This window comes from Podarcis bocagei (genome assembly GCF_964188305.1).
Source record: "Podarcis bocagei genome assembly, chromosome: 13".
In the NCBI taxonomy this organism is placed as follows: Eukaryota; Metazoa; Chordata; class Lepidosauria; order Squamata; family Lacertidae; genus Podarcis; species Podarcis bocagei.
In genome coordinates this window covers 52,021,627-52,046,593 of record NC_138138.1, presented here as the reverse complement: position 1 = coordinate 52,046,593, position 24,967 = coordinate 52,021,627, and the positions used below count along the sequence as shown (strand labels likewise).

Genomic DNA, 24,967 nt, shown 5'->3' with positions numbered 1-24,967 from the left:
TCAATTCTCAAATAAAATGTGCAAATTAGTCCCTTTTGCAAATGACCCATCCAGTTCTTTCTTCCTAGGTAAAGGTTAAGGGACCCCTGACCATTAGGTCCAGTCGTGGCCGACTCTGGGGTTGCGGCGCTCATCTCGCTTTATTGGCCGAGGGAGCCGGCGTACAGCTTCCAGGTCATGTGGCCAGCATGACTAAGCCGCTTCTGGCGAACCAGAGCAGCGCACGGAAACGCCGTTGACCTTCCCGCCGGAGTGGTACCTATTTATCTACTTGCACTTGGACGTGCTTTCGAAATGCTAGGTTGGCAGGAGCAGGGACCGAGCAACGGGAGCTCACCCCGTCGCAGGGATTCGAACCGCCGACCTTCTGATCGGCAAGTCCTAGGCTCTGTGGTTTAACCCACAGCGCCACCCGCGTCCTAGGTAATGGCAAATGTCCTCTACGTGTGGTTGCCCACACAGGCAGAATAAAAGGCAGGTATGAGGGAGATCTGGCTGATTGATACAAAATAAGGTGGGTTAAAAAAACACCAGCAACATAGAATTGCAGAGTTGGAAGGTATTCTGGGGTCATCTAGCCCAACCCCCTGCAATGCAGGGATCTCAACTAAAGCATTCACAGCAGATGGCAGGGGCGCCAACTCCAGGTGGGCCGGGGGGCGGGCACCCACAATTTTTTTGTTGTGGGTGCCCAGCCTCCCCCCTCCGCTGCCAGCTGGCTGCCACCGCCTTGATAATTTTTGTTGCCCTTTTCTGAACGTTTTCCAGCTCAACAATATCCGTTTTCAGTTGAGGCGACCAGAACCCTACACGGTATTCCTGATGTTCTTATACTGTAGATTTGTATTTGCAGTTTTATTCAGCGGGTCTCCTCTCCGCCTCCCTAGGCTCGGCTTTTTTCACGTGCATGTGCAAAGTGTCGCCCGCTCTGGTGCCACCGCAGGAAATCTGGTTGCAATAAATGATTAGAAACACATAGGATTAGAGGGTCCCAAATTCAATCGCCGGCCTGACAGTCGACTTTCTATTTCTAATAATAAATGATTTTATTATGGTACTCTTATTATTTAGACACATCTTTGTACACAAGAGAGACTTCAGTGCCAGAACTTGCCTCTGAAGTCAAATCCACACCCACACACTGGGAATCCTGCGAATTGCAGTCCACCCCTCGCAGAGCTACAATTCCCAGCACCCTTAACAAACTACACTTCCCAAAATTATTTTTTGGGAAGGGTGGAGATGCGTTGTAGAGCCATGATAGACTTGGGGGGTTTTTTAATGTTGTTTTAATTCTATTTGCGTTTGTGGCTTTTTAAAAAAAAACAAACAAACATGTTTTTAACTCTTTGAGGTTTTTCTCTGCAGGGTTTTAACTTCCCTGGTCTGGAGCAGCCTTTCTCAACCTGTGGGTCCCCAGATGTTGTTGAACTACAACTCCCATCACCCCCAGCTAGCAAGGCCGGAGCTCAGGGATGATGGGAGTTGTAGTCCAACAACATCTGGGGACCCACAGGTTGAGAACCGCTGGTGGAGGAAAGGCAGGGGTGCAAAATATGGATGAGGGCCGTGCGCGCATTTCTGGGGAAGCCTTGTGCCCGCCACACACACACCCCTTTCTCCTTGCATACCCAGAGCGGCGGCAGCCAGTTCACCCCCTCCTGCTTGCCTCCCCCTTGACTCACCCTGGTGGGCACCGTGCCAGCTCCCCACATGCCCAGAGAAGAGGACGCTTCCCTCTTACCCCGTGGTGCAAGAGGTGCTTTTCCCTCCCCGGATATTTCTCATAGTTGTGACACCCAACCCAGGCGGCTCCACCCCGCGCTCCTGACAGAAGACAGGCGCTGGCAGAGCCCTCTCCACTTCAGAGAGCTCCGGGGAGAAGCAGAGGCCAGACGGGAGCAGCTTGACCTCGGCTGCTGAGCACCAGGTGGGTGCCAGTCCGGGTGCGCCCTCGGTGCCAAGGGGAGAGCGCGCCCTGGCCAGGCGCGGGATCCGCAAAGGGGCGCCCAGGGGACCGCGGGTGGGCGCAAAGGATGGCTTCGCCGAGAGTTTGGAAGGAGGGCGCGCCAGGGGGCACGGGAAGGGTGTGGGTGCCAGGGGGCACGGATGGAGCCCCAGGGGTGATGGACCCTCTGGAGGGGCGTCCAGGGATCAGTGGAGGAAAGAGGGACTTTGTTGCGCATGCTGTGTGTGTGTGTTTTTTTTTTGGGGGGGGTGGCGAGAGTGCCGGTGTGGGTGTTGGTGCTAGGAGTGGTTGGGCTGTGGGGGTGCTTGGTCCGCGTCGCGGGGAGTTCCGCAGGTCAGTAGGGCGAAAGAGCGACCTAAAGTGTGTCTGCGCGTTTTAAAACTCCGGAGAAGTTGGGATTGGTCTCTAGATCTTAAGCATTCATTTGAAAGATGGGGTGTTTTTTTTAAGGGGGGAGAGTTGGCCTGGAAGATCAGTGAGGGGGTGAACGGGGGGGGGTCTAGTCGGGACAGGGGAGAACAGGGCAGTCACAGGTGCGAACGGAGAAATCTGCGGATGGAGAAGGTTTTGGGGGGAGCTGAAGAAGAGCTGGAGAAAATGCCTGGAAAGAGACGTGCGTTTTTGGTAAGGCAGGTGGGGGGCAGAATGGAAGACGGTTCAAGAGGGTCTTATGTCGGGGTGGGGGGCAGAATTAATGTCCGGGATGTGTGGGTGCTGGAGAGGCGAGCAGTGAAAACATTTTGAGGGTTTGGAAGAGGTGACTTTCCCAGTGATGCAATGCTGGGGAGTTTTTTTTGGGGGGTGGGGAGGAACTGGGATGGGATCCAAATGTGTTAGATGACCAGCTTAGGTCAGGACTTTTGGGGCAGAGGTCTCTGGCCCCACTCAGCAGAATGGGCAGTGGGTCGCACCCCAAACAAGTGCAATACTGTAATTTGCATTCCTCTCTAATGAGGGACACCCCATAAGCCCATTAAGTTTAGAATCCAATCTTATCCAACCGCCCCACTGAGAGGAACACCCCCCTTGTTATCCAGTAAATTGGTTTTGAAAACAGGTGGGCGCCCATTTCAATAGGGAAGGGGGCTTTGAGCCAGAGTGGGGATTTGGGGAGGGGTCTCGAGGGCAGATCAAGGGCTCAGCTTTTTCTAAGATGCTGCCGGCCCGTGTGGACAACACAGGGCAGGATGGAGCGAGAATCTGACTCGGTCTTAATCTGACTTCCATCCCAGTTGAATGATGTCAGTTCTGGTTTGGTGGCCGTGATTCCCCGGTGAGGATTTGCAAGTTGTTAGAGACGGGTGAGCCTTGTTTGCGAGGGCGCCTCCCTCTTGATGGGTGCTAGGAAAAGGGCAGGGCAGCGGTGCCAAGGGGCAGAGGGTGCCAGGCGATGCAGATGAGCTGCGGGTGTTGGTGCGGCGGAGGAAATGAATGAGCTGCTAATCTCGGCTGGAGGAATTTGAGACAGAGGAGACATTGGGAAGCTGCGGGCTTTGAAGGTTGAAAATAGGGCTTCCCCCTCACCTCTCTCTCTCTTTTAAATAGATATTTCTTTCTGGTCCTGTAAGTCAGGGCAGGGCGGGTAAGGGGACACCGTCGCATTTTGCAAAGATTCCACAAGGACAGACTTGCAAGGCGGGTTTGCCCAAAATGGAGAGGGACTTGCCCACGGCATTTGGGGATTATTCCACGACTGAACAGGGGATTTCCTTTACAGGGGCCCTATAAATGGAAGCTTTTAAATGTGTGGTGTTTTATTGTGTTTATGTTTCTATATCTATATCCCACCCTGTGGAACGCCCTCCCACCAGATGCCAAAGAGAACAACAACTGCCAGACTTTTAGAAGACATGTGAAGGCAGCCCTGTTTAGGGAAGCTTTTAATGTTTGATGCATTACTGTATTTTAATATTTTGCTGGAAGCCGCCCAGAGTGGCTGGGGAAGCCCAGCCAGATGGGCGGGGTATAAATAAATAATTATTATTATTATTATTATTATTATTATTATTATTATTATTATTATTATTATTATTATTATTATCTGTTGGAAGCTGCTGCAAGTGGCAAGGATGGGTGAAGGATGATGATGATGATAATTTTTACTCTGCCCTGTTCTGGAGTGCAGCCCAAAAACAGGCAAAGGGGTGTTTTTGGTAATTTTGGGTATTGTTTATAATGGGATACTTCAAGAAGAGGGGTTTTGGGAAATGGATTTGCAACGGAGGCTGTTTGGAGAGATTCGGAGGCAGCAACATCCCAGAAACCAGGGCCGAATCATTCAGAAGGTCCTAGGAATAATAATAATAATAATAATAATAATAATAATAATAATAATAATTTATTATTTATACACCGCCCATCTGGCTGGGTTTCCCCAGCCACTCTGGGCAGCTTCCAACAAAGTATTAAAATACAGTAGTCTGTTAAACGTTAAAAGCTTCCCTAAACAGGGCTGCCTTCAGATGTCTTCTAAAAGTCTGGTAGTTGTTCTTCTCTTTGACATCTAGTGGGAGGGCGTTCCACAGGGCGGGTGCCACCACCGAGAAGGCCCTCTGCCTGGTTCCTTGTAGGATGTTGCCCTGTCCTGAGTCAGATCATCGGGATCCACCATTGCCTGTTCTGGCTGGCAGCAGTGGCTCTCCAGAGTTTCAGATCGGGGTCTCTCCCAGCCCTTGCCAGGGATTAAGCCTGGTGGGACCTTCTGCACGGAAAGGCGGGCGCTGCAACCCCAGGAACACAGCCCTGTTGCCCTGGTCACACGGCAAAGGGAAAGGGAATCTAGCAGTAGGAGGGTGTGAGAGCTGATGCAAGCTTTAAGATCTGGAGATCTGGAAAGGGGACAGCTAAAGCAAATACAAATCTACAGGATAAGAACATCAGGAACACCCTGTGGGGTTCTGGTCGCCTCAACTGAAAACAGAGCTGGAAAATGTTCAGAAAAGGGCAACCAAAATTATTAAGGCGGTGGCAGCCAGCTGGCAGCGGAGGGGGGGAGACTGGGCACCCAAAACAAAAAAATTGTGGGTGCCCGCCCCCCCTGAGTTGGTGCCCCTGCCATCTGCTGTGAATGCTTTAGTTGAGATATCTGACTCAGTTGGTGGTGCAGGGATTTTGGGGGTGCTGAGGAAGAGAGCGAGCTGTTTTGGAGAAGGGGGGCCTCAGATAACCCCTGAGTTCTTGGGGTTCAGTGTGTTGAGTTTCAGGAAGCTCCTTGCATATTTAGTTTTCTAATGGTTCGTTTCTGAATAGATGGGGCAGTTTGTTAGCTGCGGTTTCCGGCCTAGAAGCCCCCTCTGTCTGGTGTGATACCATGCGTCGAAAGAAACGTACTCTGCACACGCTCAGAAATGCTCTCTTCTCGGGTGAAGTTGCAGCCCTGTTTCTCTCCTGGGGTTTATTTCTTTATTTCTTCAGCGTGTGTGGATGTGTGGGCTCCTCTTACCATCAATATTCACGTTTTATACCATATTTTATGCTGTTTTTTGTAGCATCAATTAAGTTTGTCGTTAGCCGCCCTGAGCCCGGTTTTCTGAACCGGGAAGGGCAGGGTATAAATAAAAAAATATTATTATTATTTATATTATAATATAATATTTAAAAAATAATAAGGCAGCACCCAGACGAAAACGAGAGCAGAGCATTTCCTCGGTCGACTTCCACTTTCTCTTCCTCTGTCCTGAGAGAAAAGGAGAGTTCTTGGAAGGGGCCTCAAAGTTTAGTCCAAAAGCAAGAGAGCAGCTTTGACAGGCATCCCTTCTAGCAGGGCTCCTGTGTGGCAGGCGGAAGTTCAACAGAGGCAGATTTTTTTCCTCCCCAGCTGCACCTGTTGGATTTCTGCCTGCCTGTCCTTGTTCGAAGGCCTTGCGAGAGATGGGAGGGATATGGCAAGCCTGGATCGAGGACCCTGGAGTTCTTTACAAACCTCCACCTGCTGTTGGGAAAAGGATTGCAAGCCGGGACTCCTGGGTTCCCAGATTTGGCTCCGGGGCTTGTTTAGCTGTTGCTTCATTACAGCAAATGGCCCAACCAGAAACTCAGTTTCACCTGCTCCATCCAGCTGAACCGGCAAACCTCACCGTTCGCACACCTTGGCACCCTCATTAGCTGCACGGAGCCCGTCCCCATTGGCTACCTGGCCAGCAGGTGGGTGGGGCACCCTGGGAGATGAGCAACTTTTTCCTGGGAAGGGATATTCCCAAATCTCCAGTCCTCCCAACGCACACGCAAGTCCCTGGCCTCAGCCGCGCCTCAGCTCCTTCCTGCATTCCAGGCCCCGAGGACGTCCACCTGTTCATCCACCCGGATGAGAGAGGAAATTAATTCTCCGAATCTCGCCCAGCACGCAAGAGGGCCCCTGAGCAGGGGCAGAGTGCTTTTCTTCCCGTGCAAGGGAAACCCAACCTGCAGCAGCCCTCCTCTCCGCCCCTGAGACTCCTGGGCTTGGTGGGAACACTGGGAAGCTGCCTTATAATTAAACGGATTCATCAAGGGCAGTGCTGACTGCTCTGGCTGGCAGCAGCACTGCAGGACTGCAGAGAGGGGGAATTGCAGATGCCCAGCCACTGAGCCAGGGATGCGGGTGGCAGTGGCGTAGCGTGGGTTGTCAGCACCCGGGGCAAGGCAAGTAATTTGCGCCCCCTAACCCGTGGATTTGCGCACCCTAACCCTAACCCCCAGATGTTGCGCCCGGTGCGGCCGGCCCCCCCTGCACCCCCTACGCTACGCCACTGGCGGGTGGCGCTGTGGGTTAAACCACAGAGCCTAGGACTTGCCGATCGGAAGGTCAGCGGTTCGAATCCCCACAACGGGGTGAGCTCCCATTGCTCAGTCCCTGCTCCTGCCAACCTAGCAGTTCGAAAGCACACCAGTGCCAGTAGATAAATAGGTACCACTCCAGCGGGAAGGTAAACGGCGTTTCCGTGCGCTGCTCTGGTTCGCCAGAAGCGGCTTAGCTCATGCAGGCCACATGACCCGGAAGCTGTATGCCAGCTCCCTCGGCCAATAAAGCGAGATGAGCGCCGCAACCCCAGAGTCGGCCACGACTGGACCTAATGGTCAGGGGTCCCTTTACCTTTACCTAGTCACTGAGCCACAGCCCTTGTTGAAGAAGACAAACACTGGGCCAGTGGCGTAGCGTGGGGGGTGCAGAGGGGGCCGGCCGCACCGGGCGCAACATCTGGGGGTTAGGGTTAGGGAGCGCAAATCCACGGGTTAGGGGGCGCAAATCCACGGGTTAGGGGGCACAAATTACTTGCCTTGCCCCGGGTGCTGACAACCCACGCTACGCCACTGCACTGGGCTGCTGCTAAACGGACTTCCATCTTGATGCACCCCTAAATAATAGCTGGAGGGGACCCCTAGGTTCATCTAGTCCACCCCCTGCGACGCAGGAATCTCAGCTAAAGCATCCATGGTTAAAAACCTCCAAGGAAGGGCACAGACAAAATTGGGCACTTGGTTGCCACAACAACTCCCATGTGCTTGAAACCAGAGTCTAGCCCAGCACCCCAGGGAGTCCCTGCATTAATATCTTGTGAAATGCATCTTTGTAGATAAGGACGTTCCTGTTTCTTCCCTGCTGACGTTCATCAAGGCTGCCACAAAGTGCTTGTTAGCTCTCGGGTTGGCATAGGAAACCTTTGGCCAAGGACTCTGTGGTCTCACCCAAAGTGGCCTGGGCAGGATGTGTGCAAGGCAGAGGTATTCCAAGCATGCTAACTGGTGGTCATGGAAACAAGCTCTTAAAGATAGCGGCGTTCCCAGCCGGCTGAGTGGAGGTTTAGAGAAAAAGGGACGGGAGAGAATGAGAGAGGTGCGTAAAAATCACGGCGGAGAACGGAGAAAAGCTGTTCTCCCACAACGCCGAAACTCGCAGACATCCAGCAAAGCTGAATGTTGGGATCATCGGGCCTCACAAAGCAAAGTCTTTCTTCGCCGGGGGAGCAGTTGAGCTGTGGAACTCACTGCCACTGGACGCAGTAAGGGCACCCATTCAGATGGGCTTGAACAGAGGATTGGCCTTAGAGAGAGAGAGAGAGCGCTCAGGAATGGGGATCTGGCTGGACAGAATGCTAGATACGTATTATTCTGGCTGGCTGCTGCGAGGACAGAATGCTGGATACGTATTTATTTATTTCAGTCAAGAACCGGTTGAGATGCCGGACTCGATGGGCCTTTGGCCTGATCCAGACCCCAGACACTCCGTATATTAATTCTGAGCCTCCCCCATCCACTCCCATTGCCCCAAGTTGCGTGAACTGGATGTTCCATGCTGCCTAAGGCGTCGTTTGAGAAATATTTGGCCCCATCGTATGGTAAATAAAGCTACCACCCTAGACAGCTATCCCAGAGCTCTGAATACCAGCCGTTGACCACAGAGCAGCAGAAATAACAGGTTATTGCTCGCTGTCCTGCTGCCGGGCTTCCCAGAGGCATCTAGGTGACCCACTCTATAGGCCTTTGCTTGTTCCAGCAGATTGTAAGCTCCTTGGGGCAAGCTACTCTTGCGCTCAGCGAAGCTGATAATGGCCCTATGGAAACAAACAAGGATAAAGATGTAAATTCCTGTGTGTGCCGTCCTTAAAGGACCTGGAGCACCTTCTCCCTTGCTCCCAGGCTCATCGTGCTGGTTTTGAGTGAGGCATCCTTGATCCAGCCTTGCCCCAAATGGTGCAACCTCCAGAGGGACCACAACTCCCATCTTGAGGGCGCCAGGTTGGGGGGTGCTGTATTTCTCTTAGGAACCTGCCTGTTGATGGAGGTGAGCCCCCAGAAATCCGGTGCTTCCACCTCTGGAAAGCACCGGAAGGAGCTTCCACATTTGAAAGTGGGTGGCTCCCAGATGCGGGGCCTTCTTTGTGGTGGCACCCCAGCTATGAGTTCCACTAACACGCGCCTACGAGGGAAAGGTTGGAATGTTTCCTTAGTGCCGTCTCTGTTTTCTTTTGGGCGTCAGGAACAGTCTACTGTCTTTACACTTTCCAAAACGAGTAAAGTTGTTTGCTTAATCATTATGGATATTGCTTTTTTAACGCCGCTTGAGCAGCAGGTTTTACGATGCCTCATTATGTTAACAGCCAACTGCGGTTTTAATTGTCAACAGGTTTATCATTTTTAGCTTTTCGCTGGGGTTGTGCCAGGTGTCCTGAAGGCAGCGCGGAAGAGCAGAAAGGTCTAAAACGAATGAATAAAGTCCATTTCGGGGGGCAGGAATATTCTACCCAGACCTGAGCCTTGACCTTTCCGTGTGTGGATATTTTTCAGAAAAGGATAGACCGCGCAGCGTCAAAAAGCTGTGGCGAAAGGCAGACCCACACTGGTAGAACAAGAGACTCTTAACCTCAGGGTCGTGGGTTCGAGTCCAGCGATGGGCAAAAGATTCTTGCATTGGAAGGGGCTGGACTAGATGACCCTTGATGTCCCTTCCAGCTCTACAAATCCATGATCGCTAGGTGCAAAATAATAATAATAATAATGAATTTTATTTATATCCCGCCCTCCCCAGCCGAAGCCGGGCTCAGGGCGGCTAACAACAATAAAATAGTACAACATTCTAAAATCATTTCATTATAAAATTAATTCAACTCAAATTGATGGCAACCATTGGGCTAGAGTTCTATGAGGATTACAGAAGGAGACAGGGGGTCAGACTGTGCCTTGGCCAAAGGCCTGGTGGAACAGCTCTGTCTTGCAGGCCCTGCAGAAAGATGTCAAGTCCCACAGGTCCCTAGTCTCTTGTGACAGAGCGTTTCACCAGATCGGGGCCACGGCCGAAAAAGCCCTGGCTCTAGTTGAGGCCAGCCTAACCTCTCTGTGGCCCGGGACCTCCAAGGTGTTTTTGTTTGAAGACCGTAAGTTCCTCTGTGGGACATACCAGGAGAGGCAGTCCCGTAGGTACGAGGGTCCTATAGTGTAGCTGGTATAGCACGGGTGAATGTGATCTTGCAGTGAGGACCCCGTAAGGAGTCTCGCCGCAGGAGTGGGTTTGTAAAAACAGCACCCATTGCAGGATCAGCTTGCGACAATAAAAAACAAGGCGTGTGTTGCGCAGGTGGCATCTCACGAAAGGCTCGCAAAAGAAACCTTGTCCGAAACCGTAGAGAGCTGCTACCAGTCTGTGTAGACAGCACAGGACAGGGTGGATCAATGGCCCGGCTTATCTAAGCATAGCGTGCTCTGGCAGGCAGCAGCACCCCAAGCCCTCAGGCAGAGGCATGTCACCAGGCAGAGGCTATCTGGTCCTCTGGATGTTGACCTACCCAACTCAGAACAGTTCTTGTTGTTCCTGTGAGATTTATCACCCACCTTTCCCCCTAAGCTATTATTCTTGGGAGCAGTATTTCAGACAGGCCCTTCCTGGAGATAACGGGGATTTCAACAGGGACCTTTCGCCCTTCCACTTTGCTGTGGCCTCTTCCCAAAGTCGTGTTTTCGACATGGATCCAATTCCAGCTTTATGAAAGCGTTTCTGAATTGTTCTCTCTCTTTCACCATCCTGGCTGGGCGCAAGGCCCTTCTGCCTCCTCTTCCCAACTCCTGACGTCCCTCCCTTCCTCCTTTGAAACATCTGTCCACATCTGGAGTGATGTCAGCTGGAGCAGAGGGCAGGCGGACAGAGGTCGCCTGGTATGTTCTGGGGCGCCCGCCCAGCCCTATTTTTGACCCTCGGATTTCCACATCCAGAGATGGGAGCCCTCGTGTCCAGAGTCACCGGACAGCACCGCTGAGTCAGGAAATATTTGCACGCGAAAAGGGGAAAGGAGCCTGGAAAACAAAACAAAAACCCCAGGGATTAAGAGGTTGGGCACTGGATTTCAAGGAGGGAAATTCCAGGGTGTCTGGCTTTCTTTGGGGGGGGGGTCCGGGTCAGCACAGCCAAGATTTCGGGTTTCCCCCTAGACACATTCTTAGAAATGAGGTGGAAGGAGGAGAGAGGGTCATAGCTCAGTGACTGAGCACCTTCAAAGCCGCTTGCTTCCTCCAAAGAATTCTGGTGACCGTGGTTTGCTGGGAACTGTAGCGCTGTGGCAGATAAACTACAGTTCCCAAGCTTCTTTGGAGGGGCGTTGCCTGCTTTAAATGTACACTGTGTCCACAGCCTGTGAGCATTATAGCCAGAGCCTGTGGGATTCATAAAGCCAGGATCCTGCCTTCTGCAACCTGGTGCCCTCGAGTTATTTTAGTCCAGCGGTCAGCAACCTAAGGCCCATGGGCCACAAGCAGCCCACGGGGGTCATTTTACCGGCTCACGAGCCGCCCCCAAACTGAGCTGCCCGCTTGGCGAGTCCCCACGCACTACACAGATGCCAGAATCCGGCCCACGGAGGGGGCTTTGCGGCAGTGAACATGCCCAGGCAAGGTAAGCCTTGCCAACCCCTGTTTTAGTCTATAGCAGAGGTCAGCAAATTTTTCAGCAGAGGGCTGGTCCACTGTCCCTCAGACCTTGTGAGGGGCCGGACTATATTTTGGGAAGGAAAAAAAATGAACCGATTCCTATGCCCCACAAATAACCCAGAGATGCATTTTAAATAAAAGCACACATTCTACTCATGGAAAAATACCAGGCAGGCCCCACAAATAACCCAGAGATGCATTTTAAATAAAAGGACTGATTCCCGGACCGTCCGCAGGCTGGATTGAGAAGGCAATTGGTCCGGATCCGGCCCCCGGGCCTTAGTTTGCCTACCCATGATCTATAGCAATCCCAGGCGGCATGGACACAAGGGCTGTCCAGGGACTGTTCTCGGTCGAAAGAGAACGTCTGTCCTTCCGGTACCCTCCTCCCAGAACATTTACGATGGCCTTGCCTAGCCTAGTCCCCATCCAGATGTTTGCAGCTGCATCCCTGCTGGCTGGAGCTGATGGGAGTTGCAGTTTAGAACATCTGGGGAAGCGCCCAGTTTCCAAAAAACAGGTTTAGATCGAATGGGGAGACCGTGGTCTTGGATTCCAGAGTCCTCTGGGACGGGAACTGTTGTTGTTTTTTGCCGATTAGAATGAGGCCAGAGATGGTTTAGAGGGCCGCCAATTTTGCCAATCCAGTGTTTTGCATTACAACTCCCATCAGCACCCCCCCCAAAAAAAAAAAACAACAACCAGGAGGGCACCAGGTTGGCAAACGTTGTGCTTGAACCGGCGGATCTCCAGTGTCACAGACACACCACACATTAGAGCACCATGACACCACTTTAAACAGTCATGGCTTCCCTCAAAGAATTATGGGAGCTGTCGTTTGTTAAGGGTGCCGCGCATTGTCAGGAGACCCCTTCACAAAACTACAATTCCCAGTGCTCCCTGTGAAGAGGAATTTTTAAAATAATTATATTTTATTCTTTTTTCCCCATATGGAATACGTTTGTTACTCAGCAATTATATTCCGATTCAACCAAACTAGTCACTTCCCATTCACCCAACATCGATTTTCACAACCAAATTGCATACGATTGTATTTTAAGGTTCTAATTTCCTCCTCTCTAGCATGTTTCTTAATATCGTCTGCTATTTTCTTGCACTTCAAACCCCCGTTGTGGCCTTCACGCAAGGGAATTAACTTTTAATATAGACTAGGAAAGGTTTCCAGTCTTCTTTGAAAGATTTCAAATTTGTATATTATTTCAGTGCCGTCAGTTTTGCCATCTTCTGTGAAGAGGGGTTGATTTTTTGTCCACTCTGGGAATTGTAGTTTGGGGTGTGAAGGGCGCTTTTAAATGTATGGCCTGACTGTGGCCTGGCTCACACCAGCCAGTGGTCAGTGGTCAAGGATGACAGTCGGTGACAGGGTGGATTTGATTTAAATCAAATCTAAATCACTAGTCAGTAAGACTTGATTTAAATCATTTATTTTTTTACAGAAAGACTCATTCTTGCTGGTGTCATCTTAATATTTACAACCAGGTGAAGGTTTCGTTTTCGGAATAATAAATTTTCAGAGTAGTTTTTACAGTTATCTCAAAAATTACAGATTTGGTTATACTATTAGAAATGCATAGACCGATCATTATGAAATTATTGTGCGGTTTGATAAGTTAACTGTTTATAGTTGGACAACTTTTCTGCTGCACCTTCTTGGAAGGAGAAAAATAATCATTTCCTTAATAACAGTTTAAACCATTTATTTAACTAAACAATAACATTATAGCATATGTATTCATGTTGGTTAACTGATGTGGTTAAACAATTTTTTAAAAAGAAACCTTAAGTTTTAGCAAACATGAAAAACTTGAAACAAATCCTTATTTCCTGATGAATAGCCTTTTGACTATAATGTAACTTAAATAGAAAACTATCTTTAGAAGAATGGCAGATGAGGTTGATGGAATATGCAGAATTGGCGAAGCTGACTGGGAAAAACTGAAACCAGAGTGATCAAGCTTTCCAAAAAGACTGAAGTAAATTTGTACAATATTTGAAGGATAATTGTAAACATATAACTACGCTAGTAATGTTGTAATGTTAATGAGTGTTACCTTTTTATATCTATTTAAAATTTGGGATCATTGGAGTATGTGGAATGTAAACTGGAAGAGGTACAAACGCTATGATATAGAAATAAATTATGAAAACCATGAGACAGGGGGGAGGGAAACCGATTAGCTCATAAGAGCAAGAAATAAAGTTAATAATAAGGTTGTATTTAAATACTATAAAATGGAAATTTAAATATATATATATATATTATTTTAAAAAATAGAAATATTTTTCCTCCAAAAGCATTTTATTTTAAAAAAACAATTTAAATAAAAAAATCCAATTTGTTAAAAAAAATAATCTTTGATTTTTTAAATCCACCTGGGTTGGAGATCAATCACCGTGCAAGGGAAAGCTGTGAAATAAAGCCAAGAGAGCAGATTGGGACACAGCGGGGAATATCGCTTTAAAGAAGGGATTGGCCTTTCAAATGACTCTCACCTGGGCCGCATCTTCTGGCCATATAATCCTCGGTTTTCAGAGGCTGGGGAGAACACCCACAGGAAATGACAAAGGTGGCTTAAAAATGAATGGCAGAGCTGGTGTTTAACCGCGTCCCAGCCCTGGATAAGAATGTAGAGAGAAGCCAGGCTTGATGATGGAAGAGGCTTTGGAGTAGAGTCATACTCTCACTCGATTTATTTGTGTACCAATTCGTTTCCCTGGCTGCCAGGCTTTGTGGTTTCGGCTGGTGGCAGCCTGGGGTGGTTGCCACCTTCTGTTTCTGGCACGGTTCCTGTGCTCTTGACAGAGGTGTGGCAGTCCCACATTCAACAGGCGGTGTGGCAAGTTAGGGGAAGCACCCCCTGTTGAATTCTGGAATTCCATGCCTTCCATCCAAGGTATGAGAACCAATTCCCACCCCCCACCAGGCTGAGCCTTAGAAGTTTGAAAGCCAGGACTTCTGAGTTGTCTAAGCTGGGAGCGAGTCTTTGCAGGTGGAGAAAAAGGGGAACTGTGGCCTCTTCCCAAAAAGACTGCTATGTTTCTTCTGCAGAAGCAGATGGAAGTTTTATTCTCTGTTAATTAATATTAATTAACGATTTGGTTGACCATCTGATAAGGGACCTCGCGTGTCGAAACGGGAAAAGTTAATTCAATATGCATGCAGGAATTGATGGATGGATATTGCGATGTTCTGTAAGGTTTGAAGATAAACTAGAATTAATTGGGGAATATGATGGGGAACCATCTAGGAGGGCGTGCGGGAAGTCAGATTTGGGGGGAAAATGTTAAATTTGTTCCGATTTGGGAAAATGTTAAATTTGTTTCGATTTAATTTGTTTTCATTAGTGACCGATTTGTTTTTAAAAAATGAAAATCAATAAAAAAAGATTTGCCAAGAGAACTCAGATCGCGAGTTCTGGCATCCCTTTCTAGTTTTGGAAGGGAAAATTGGGGGGAAGCTGTGCCCCCCCCCCCCCACGCTGACATGGCGGTTCTGTAGAATAAGTTCTGCCTCTGCCAAGGTGCTATCAGATAGCAAGGAAGACCCACCATCGCTGAAGGAGATACTGGGTTACTGTTTCAGTCGCTGTGCCAGCCTCTATCCTGGGGCCTAGTAGTCAGCTATGGATGTGATGACTCCCCAGAATGCCCATTGCATGCTTCCCACACCATTGCCAGTCTCCCAACTGGGGAGAAATAGGGTTTTCTGCTGCTAAAAAGCTGTGTCTGGAGTGAATAAAAGCAGTTGAGTACAGTGTTACCTTGGGTTACATACGCTTCAGGTTATATACACTTCAGATTACAGACTCCTATAACCCAGAAATAGTACCTCGGGTTAAGAACTTTGCTTCAGGATAAGAAAAGAAATCGTGCTCTGGCGGCGCGGCAGCAGCAGGAGGCCCCATTAGCTAAAGTGGTGCTTCAGGTTAAGAACAGTTTCAGGTTAAGAACGGACCTACGGAACGAATCAAGTACTTAACCCGAGGTACCACTGTAGTAAAAAAAGGTAAAGGGACCCCTGACCATTAGGTCCAGTCGCGGACGACTCTGGGGTTGCGGCACTCATCTCGCTTTACTGGCCGAGGGAGCCGGCGTACAGCTTCCAGGTCATGTGGCCAGCATGACTAAGCCGCTTCTGGCGAACCAGAGCAGCGCACGGAAACGCCATTTACCTTCCCGCCGGAGCGGTACCTATTTATCTGCTCACACTGGTGTGCTTTCAAACTGCTAGGTTGGCAGGAGCAGGGACCGAGCGACGGGAGCTCACCCCGTTGCGGGGATTCGAACCGCCGACCTTCGGATCGGCAAGCTCTGTGGTTTAACCCACAGCGCCACCCGTGTCCTACCACTGTAGTACAGACTCGAAATTCTGCCCCCAGGAGCTACAGTGCCCCTAGTGCCGGGAAACGGCGTTGCATTCACTGTTTCTTCTCTTCCTTCTCTGCAGACAAGATGCCGGTGGCAGACACTCGCGGGGACGCGGGGCGATGGACCAATGTCAGTTACCGCGTGCGGCAGCCCAACCAGCCGGAGACCGGGCCCAGGAGGAAGAAGAGGAATTGGTTCCACAAATGCTGCGCCTGCTGCTCAGGCCAGGGGGACGACGACTGGGGTCCCTCGCCCGGGGAGGTCCCAGGAGCACGGCGAGAGCCCGTCATCCGAGGTGAGATGCTTGGGTGAGGGTGTGTGAGACACTTGCCAGGTGAGAGAGCTGGGGTGAAATCAGAAGGATGTACGGAGTGTGCAAACATGTTTATTTTTTTAATATTATTTTTTCTTAATTTTTCAACATAACATTTTCAACAGTAATTCAACATACTTTCATATCTTATACCATTTTTTTTACTTCTGAAAATTTTCCAATCTATTCACTTAATATACATTTTTCCCCTTTTTAAAAAAGATGTTTATTCATTTTTCATTTTCGCTCATTACATACATCTCAAATTCTTAACATTTACTATATATTCCTCCCTCCCCTCCAAAACTTGCATTTCTGGTTTGTTTCTATTTTCACCCACTTTGCTATCGTTCAACAGAGAAAGTTATGAATAACATAACATCAAACCATAAAAACATAAAATTAAAATTAAATACATCATCTTATTTCACTATCTTCCAAACATTTTCTGGTGCTAATAATGTGGATGTTTATTTAAATCCTGCATTCAAGTCTATTGCCTTTCTTTGTTTCTGCAAATATAATATGAATGGTTCCCAATCTTTTTCAAAGTCTCTGTTGTCTTTTTCTCTTAGTCTTTCTGTCATTTTTGCCAGTTCTGCATAGTTCATCAACTTCTCTTGCCATTGTTTTTTAGTTGGTATTTCTCCAGTCTTCCAATTACATTTCTTACTTCCACTATTACATTTAAACCTCATAACTAATATCTCTATCCTTTCTGTGCTTTGCAAGGTTTCATATATTTTTCCTTACAAAACGTCTGGTAGTCCTACTAGCTTAATTTGATGATTACAGTTGCTCTTCAAATAGTTCGTATATTTCTTCCAGTCTTCTGTGAATCTCTGGTCCCGCAGGTTTCGAATCCTTCCTGTCATTTTATCTAATTCTGCATAGTCCATTAATTTTGTCTGCCATTCTTCTTTTGTTGGGATTTCTTCTTGCTTCTGTTTCTGGGCTAACAATACTCTTGCCGCTGTTGTTGCATATAAAAACAATTTAACACCTTGCCTATTAATATCTGAGTGTGCAGACGTGTTTAAATCCTGCTCATCACCATCCCTTTTAATTTGTATACCGTCTTTCTATCTTAGAAATGTTAGAGACTTCAGAATACAGACCAGATTGGAAAAATCCAGGCAGCAATATTTTAATTACAAAAGTTTTATTGACTTTGGTTTATTTGTCAGACAAGTAAAGCAAAGGGGTGCATTCAGCTGCCAAAATGAGAGAAAATGCCCCCGAACACCAGGGGCAAACAGTTTTTATCCCCTTAGGCAAAACAATGGTTCAACCCTTGACCCAGCCCTCAAACATTCCCCTTTATGCATATTCATTGAAGCCCAACCAATTAATAAATTTGGTGTGTCCTTTCGGTTCCAAGTTGCCTATTCCACTAGGTGGCGCTACTGGCTTATAATCTACTTAACCTCTTTATTAGTTCCAGGAAGTGCCCCTGAACCCCCCCGCTTCCAAGAAATGTCCTTGTGGTTTTAACAGGTTGCTCGGCTTAGAACCTTGTGGTGGGCTAGACATCCTGGGCAAACGAACAGTTTCTCAGAACAGCTCCAAAATCCCCTGACCGCATCCTCTTGCAAACTCGCTGTGTATTGTTTTTGCAAGCAGGGGCAAGCAGGGGAGAGAGAGAGAAATGTCTTTTTTAGCTTTTAGTTTGCTCTCTAAGATGGCTTTCAGCTTATCTCCAGCCTGGCTCTCCAAAGTGGACCCAGGTGGACCCCTGGTCCTCACTCCTTCATTCCCCCCTTTCCATCATGAAAATGCCGACCGATTATGGTTCTGCATTTTCATTTTGATGGACCTATAGATACCACATCATAGAGAGCCAGGATATGCGTACATGTAGCTGCATTGACCAATGCTCGGTTGTGAATGGCGGAACGGTTAAGTGGCAGTGGGAGGAGTGGTAGTCCACTCGTGACATCTGTTGGGGTGACTTATTGGCAGAATGGGTTACCACTTCAGCCACTTGTAAACACCTAGTGTAGGGGTTATGGACGCCCCACTCAGTCATTAGACGGGAAAAGTTGGCAGGGGAGACCAGGGAACTCTTTCCCGCTTTGGCCAATGCCAGCAAAAATACAGGAGTATCCAAAGAAGTAGGGCAGTACATACCACGCCTACCCACCAACCCCAATATTTCCATAGTTCCTCCCACCAATACTTGGGGGCCATTCCTAATGTTCTTTTACTGCTGAAGGGCCCACTGATATTCGTATTCAATTATTCGCTGGGCCTCAGGGGTGACTCTCCACCTTTCTGCTGAGGCACCCACTATATGGAGCAATTTCCCTATAATCCCTTGTGGGTGGACTGGGCCCTCGTGTTGTCTCCTCAAGAGATTATACCCAAAAGGGGCTTCCCCCTCTTCATATATCACCATGCACCCACAAGAATATATCCACCCCTGCAACGGCCTGACACACGGGGTGACTATATCAAGGGGTTCTGGTCCCAATACCAAAAGTCCTAGTGGTGCCTCTAAATTTGCTGGAGAGCAAGTTTCTACATTGGGGACCCTGCCCGCGGGCACCCCTCCCATCCAATTCTTCCGGAACTACGTGCCCTGTCTGTCTACTGGGCGGCAACTCTTATGCAGCCACAAGAATACCCTGCCACATTCAAGGGTATTAGGTGTGGAGTTACCAGGCCCAGTAGTTCAGGTAGTATTCTGGGATTTTGGGAGGCTTGAGCCACCACGACAACCACAGGTGGGGCTGCAGAACTTACAGGCACCTGTTCAGTAATTTTAATGTGCACCTGATTATCAAATGGGGTTGGTACAGTGCTCTACCCTGCAACCAGCAGGCTATTCTCCCACAACCACAAGAGCGGTCTAGAACTCGATAGATTTCGACCAATCCTGCAGCTCCCCGGAGGAGCCACATCCAAGTGCGCTGGGCAATGCAGTGAATAAAGAGCCACAGTGGGAGAGTGGGATGCTGTACTGCGGCCGCCCTATTGAACCCTCGTTCCCAAGGGCCTACGAGTATGCCGTCTCTTACCACCGGCAAGACAAACCAGTCATAGCAGAGGTCATAGCAATAGGGTTGGTATGGTTCGGTAGGGTCAGGGCAATAAGACATAGAGCAAGTCAATAAAGAAAATAAGAGAGAAAGAGAAAGTCTTTGTAACTGTCCTTGTGATGATTAGTCGCAGGATCTCGTTGCCCGTGGCCTAACGCTTTTTCCCTGGTAGCGTCAGACACAAGGTGATGATCAACTTCAGAGGGTCAGCAGGATTTCTCTTGCAAGTCCAGACACCCTTCTTCAGATGCGTGTGATGTACCCAGGGGATCACCTCGACTACTTTCACTGCAGTTGGGGATGAGGGGGTCGCCAGACACTGTCACCCAGAGGAACTGGTGAACCGGCTCAGCGAGACTGCCGCGGGACTGCAGGTGTACGCTCGAGGGAATACCTGGAAAGGAAGCAAACACACACAACAAACACAGGGATTGCACTTGTTCTTGGGTGATGTGATCTCCCATCTGCCCCAAACTGGCGGGGATGTCTCGGACGAAAGGGGTTGGCCTGCCATATAGAAGTTCAAAGGGTGATAGTCTCAGTCTCTTGGTTGGCGCACAGGGCACATTTTGGGATATAGCAGCAGTTAGTTATAGCAGCAGTTAGTTGAGATAGAATATTCTCCCAAGGTGTGCTTTAGCAGCTGGGCCTCCCAAATGGGTGGACTCGTGGTAATTCTTTACAATTGTGCTGGCCAGATGTTGGGGCACAAAAACACGGCTGTCTGGTCCTTCCTGGAGCGTGGTACTTCTTGGCTGGTCTACTGCTGTTCATCAAGGGTGTAACGTGGTTCCACATCGTCTGGAGTGAGTTCTGGGATTATTCTTTTGGCATAGCAGGCATTTCCTGGAAATCTGGGCCACCAGTTGATAAAGGTTGGCTATATAGACATACTTCTCCAGCTGCTTGGTTGTGGCATCTGGCCTCATGTGGGTGGATACATAGTATCTGGTTTGTCAGCAGTGCTTAAGATCCCTTCTGGGACCACTGTTCCAATAACTGAGGCGGGGCCAGTTCCCGGGCTGCTTCCTTGGCCACTCTGTCTGCCAATCGATTTCCTCTGGCCACTTCTCCTGGTCCAGTCTTGTGTCCATAACCTCAATGCAATCGTGCGTCTGCTCCTCACCTTCTCCTACCGGCAACAGGGTAGCTGGGTTGAGGGCGGTGGTGACCACTGGTGGAGGTTTCAGAGCTGCCTCACAAGCTGCATTATCTGCTTTCCGGTTGCCTCTAGTGACCATGTCCCAACCTCTATCATGGCCTTTGCAGTGCATTACAGCAATCTCTTTGGGGGCCCATACAGTTTCTAGTAACGTCTCAACTTCTGGAACGTATTTCAGAGCTTTCCCGTGGGCTCCACTCAAGCCCCGCTCTTTCCATAGGGCGCCATGCGCATGCAGGGTTAAGAAGGCATATTTAGAATCAATATAGATGTTAGCCTTGCATCCAGCTGCCAATTGCATGGCAATGCCTTTCGCTGTTGGACTTCACCTCAGAGGACAAATAACTCTTGGAGACTTTGGCCTCCTCAGAACTCTTGGAATGGCTTGCCTGGCCTGCACCCCCACTTTTGGGTGCTCCATCGCCTGAGGAACAGCTTGCAACTGCCTTTTCAGCCTTTCTCCAACACACAGTGCATCACACAGATGCGTTGAACCGTAGAAACAACTTCCCAAAGCAGCCTCAGCCCCCTCTGGGCTTGGTACTCACTGCAGCCTGACATGCCGTCTTCAATCCCTGCCACGCAACCCAGGTCTTCTCTAGAGCATCAGCCACGTCTCCTTCACAAGCCTCCACTGCGCCTGTAAACTTCTTAATGGGCTGGGCAAAGCCTGTTTCAGCCTGTGTACTTTCCCATAGTTGCTTTTCTGCCAGCCAGTAATACATGCGTTTTGACCAGGCTTCCCAATTGGCTCCATGTAGCCTTTCACAGGGGTAATTCTTATGGCCTTGCTGTTGCTGAACAGGCATCTTCCTCCCCCTTGGCCGCGGGTCTCTGAATGGCTACGGCGGACCCCTCGGGTCCCTGGCCTGTGAGCCATTCCTGTGCCTAACACTGCTGCCTTTTCTTTCCTCCACTGCTTTTTCTCCCTCTTCTCAGCCTCTCCTCTTTGTTCAAACACCTTCTGGGCGATGGCCATGATCTGAAATCTGGACATGCCCTGGAACCCAGGCTGTTTTTGGATTTTTGGTTCTAATGTCCTTTGCACATTGTCCTATGAGGGAGGCATTTACCATTAACTCATGTGCAGGGAGTTCAAAGTCAAAGGGGGTCCAAATTCTGTATGCCTCCATCAGGCGTTCCAAGAAATTCTAAAGCCTGTGTATTAATTCTCCTTAATTTTGAATTGATCAGTCTTATATTTCTTCAGCCAGGGGGGTGGGGGGGTTTCTCTATTATCACGTGAACCTCTAAAACTTCATCCATGTTCACAAACTCATGCAAGTTAAATGGAGAAAGTTCTTCTTCCTCTTTTAGTTTTATGCAGTTTTTTTGTGTTTTGTTTTTTTTTTTTTTCATCTGTTCCCTCATCCTTTTTCTGTGGCAACTAACTTGTCAACTGTGGTGGCCACAAAGATGCAGGTCTTCTCTTGAGGTTTCTCTGCCTGAGTCTCAAACCAGGGGTCTGCTGCAGTGTTCTCTGAGGCACACCTGAGCACTGAGCCATCCAGCTGGTGCCTGGTTAAGGACACCAATTAAATTGCCCTCCCTGTCTCAGCTATAACTGCTATGGGTCTAAAACCATTTCGTATTTCCTAGCCATAGACCACCTCTCACTGGTCATCAGAGAACCTAGGGCACTACTGGTGGTTTCCCTGATGTGTTCCAAACTGCTGCTGGTCACATATATACCCAGCTCTTCCCTAACTAAGTTCTGGGATTTAGCTTGCCCTCCCTGGTCAAGCTGTACTTACTATAGGGATCAAAACTGTTGGAGGTCTGCAAGGCTCATGTACTTCCCAGTTCAGTGATGGGCTTTGGAGAAACTAGGAGGCTTGCCTTACTATCAAACTTACAGCTCAGCAGAGAACCCTCCAGCTCTGCCTGGCTGAACTCTTGCCTTCATTGAGGTCCAGAGATCTGAAAGCTTTGTATGCACTCTGGTTCTGTATACTAACTTGGATAACCTAAGGGATCTCTGGAGCGATCCCCTCCATCGCTCCCAAATCTGAATCTGAGTCTGAAACTCTTCTCTAAGTAACTACTCAGCCTCAAAAGATACTCCTTGTTGCCCTGTCCCAGCTAGGGCCCCTATGTTTCTTCCCAGTTCAATACTGTGTCCAGTCCAGTTCACACAGAGTGTGTAAGTGTTCTGGCGTCATCACAACGCCATAGTCTCCGCTGAATCCTTTCTTGAAATTGTTCAACATGCACTTTAGGGGAGTTATTAGACCTGAGCCACTCCCTCCCATATTTAATATGGCCCTTGTGCAGCGTCCCCAAACACCAAACACACACACATGCACTTCCCAATTTTCCTCGCCCATTCGAACTCACGCTGCTAGGAAGCGGAGTATTTATTGGTTCTACCCCCCCCCCCACACACACACGCACCAAGTGCCTCTTTCACTGGACGCTGTACCACACACACTAGCCTCCCGGTTCCCCCCCCCCTTTTCCTTTTTGCCTTCCTTTAAATCCTTAAGCGTGGGTGGGTATCAGGGGCCAATCCTTCCCTTACTGCCACCAAACACGCTTGGGCATGTGATCAGGATGCCCCTTCCCCTTTTTAATTACAAGGGGGTCTCTGTCTTCCTCTGTCCCCAGGGCCCTTTGTCATGTACTCACCAGCCGGCTGGACTCTGCCCTGTCCTGTCAACCTCGGTCCTTCAATCCATTGCCTTCTCTTCCAGGATCCAGCAGAAGGGTCAAATTGGCTTCGCCCTCCTCCGAAGAAAAACCTCGGTGGCGCCAGGATAAGCGGCCTATTGGCCCTTCCCCTGTGTCCTGCCTAGAAAAGGACAAGGGAGCTGCCTTCTGGTCTTTTTGAGGACTTAAGGTCCCTATCCGAGTCACGCAAGCACCAGAAATGTTAGAGACTTCAGAATACAGACCAGATTGGAAAAATCCAGGCAGCAATATTTTAATTACAAAAGTTTTATTGACTTTGGTTTATTTGTCAGACAAGTAAAGCAAAGGGGTGCATTCAGCTGCCAAAATGAGAGAAAATGCCCCCGAACACCAGGGGCAAACAGTTTTTATCCCCTTAGGCAAAACAATGGTTCAACCCTTGACCCAGCCCTCAAACATTCCCCTTTATGCATATTCATTGAAGCCCAACCAATTAATAAATTTGGTGTGTCCTTTCGGTTCCAAGTTGCCTATTCCACTAGGTGGCGCTACTGGCTTATAATCTACTTAACCTCTTTATTAGTTCCAGGAAGTGCCCCTGAACCCCCCCGCTTCCAAGAAATGTCCTTGTGGTTTTAACAGGTTGCTCGGCTTAGAACCTTGTGGTGGGCTAGACATCCTGGGCAAACGAACAGTTTCTCAGAACAGCTCCAAAATCCCCTGACCGCATCCTCTTGCAAACTCGCTGTGTATTGTTTTTGCAAGCAGGGGCAAGCAGGGGAGAGAGAGAGAAATGTCTTTTTTAGCTTTTAGTTTGCTCTCTAAGATGGCTTTCAGCTTATCTCCAGCCTGGCTCTCCAAAGTGGACCCAGGTGGACCCCTGGTCCTCACTCCTTCAGTTTACAAGCTGAAGAAGCAAAGAATGTCCACCTTATAACAATCTAACGCAAGACAAAAATGTGATAATGAAACGTAACTTTAAAATAAGCAGCCTACATCAAATAAATTAGCGTTCAACAATCATTAGAATAGCATAGAAGAATAATATCAGCATATAAAAATTAAACCGGAATCCACAACAGTTACAATAAATAATTTCTAAACTACAATCATCAATAAGACACCAGCAAGCCACAGAGCATAAAATAATACAATCCAAATTGAGAAGCAGCACCCACTGGAGGGTGGGGCAAGGCAGGTGGGAAAAGGCCTTGCCTGATGAAATCTCTCCCCTCCCCTTCTGCACTCTGGTGCAGCTGCACAGATTTTGGGCTTCTCTCGAAGTTTTGAAACGGGAATTTGTAGGAAGGTGTTGGTTTTGAAATTCAGCTTTGAGAGAGAGGCTTTAAAACACATGTGCTTACAAAAATAGAAGTTCATCTGACTAAAGCAGCCTTCACCAGTCCAGCGCCATCCAGCTGTTCTAGACTACAACTCCCATGATGGGAGTTATAGCCCAGAACATCTGGACAGCGTCATCATGGGAGTTGCAGCCCAGAACATCTGGACGGCACCATCATGGGAGGTGCAGCCCAGAACATCTGGATGGCACCAGGCTGGTGTAAGCGCTGGGGAAAGAGATCTCTCCTCTTGTCTTCTGTAATAAAATTTTATTTATATCCTGCCCTCCCCAGCTGAAGCCGGGCTCAGAGCGGCTAACAACAATAAAACAATAAATAAGGCATTATGCACATGACTGATACTGTTTTGACATGTGAACCTTATTGCCAATATTTTAAGAACCCTTCTCTCTTCCCTGAATGGAGAAATCCACTGGCGATCCTTTAGCAGAATTGTTGGCAAGGCATCGGAATAAATTCTGTACCCTTCGATGGGTTTCTGCTGTACTCCTTCCATATGTTTTCAGGGCCTCCCTGTTTCCAGCGGAGGAGTCTCGCCAGGCGAGATGTTGACATGGGTCAACGGTGTGATGCGGCAGCAGAAAAAGCTAACACAATTCTGTGCTGCACCAGATCATAGACATGTTCTGTTCTACCTTGGCTGGACCCCACCTGGAATATTGTGTTTGGTTCTGGGTGCCACAATTTAAGAAAGATATTGACAAGCTG

The 24,967-nt window shown here is 48.8% G+C and overlaps 1 protein-coding gene across 1 annotated transcript in view; it reads left to right on the top strand.

The window, feature by feature from the left end:
* The first annotated feature begins 1,798 nt into the window (after window positions 1-1,798).
* The window catches only part of TGM1 (transglutaminase 1), a 66,450-nt gene continuing 43,281 nt past the window's right edge, over window positions 1,799-24,967 (top strand). Inside the window, exons 1-2 of the mRNA XM_081167803.1 lie at window positions 1,799-1,930; window positions 15,831-16,046. Coding sequence (XP_081023929.1) covers window positions 15,836-16,046 — 211 coding nt within the window. The 5' untranslated portion in view covers window positions 1,799-1,930; window positions 15,831-15,835. The remainder of the gene's footprint in view (window positions 1,931-15,830; window positions 16,047-24,967) is intronic.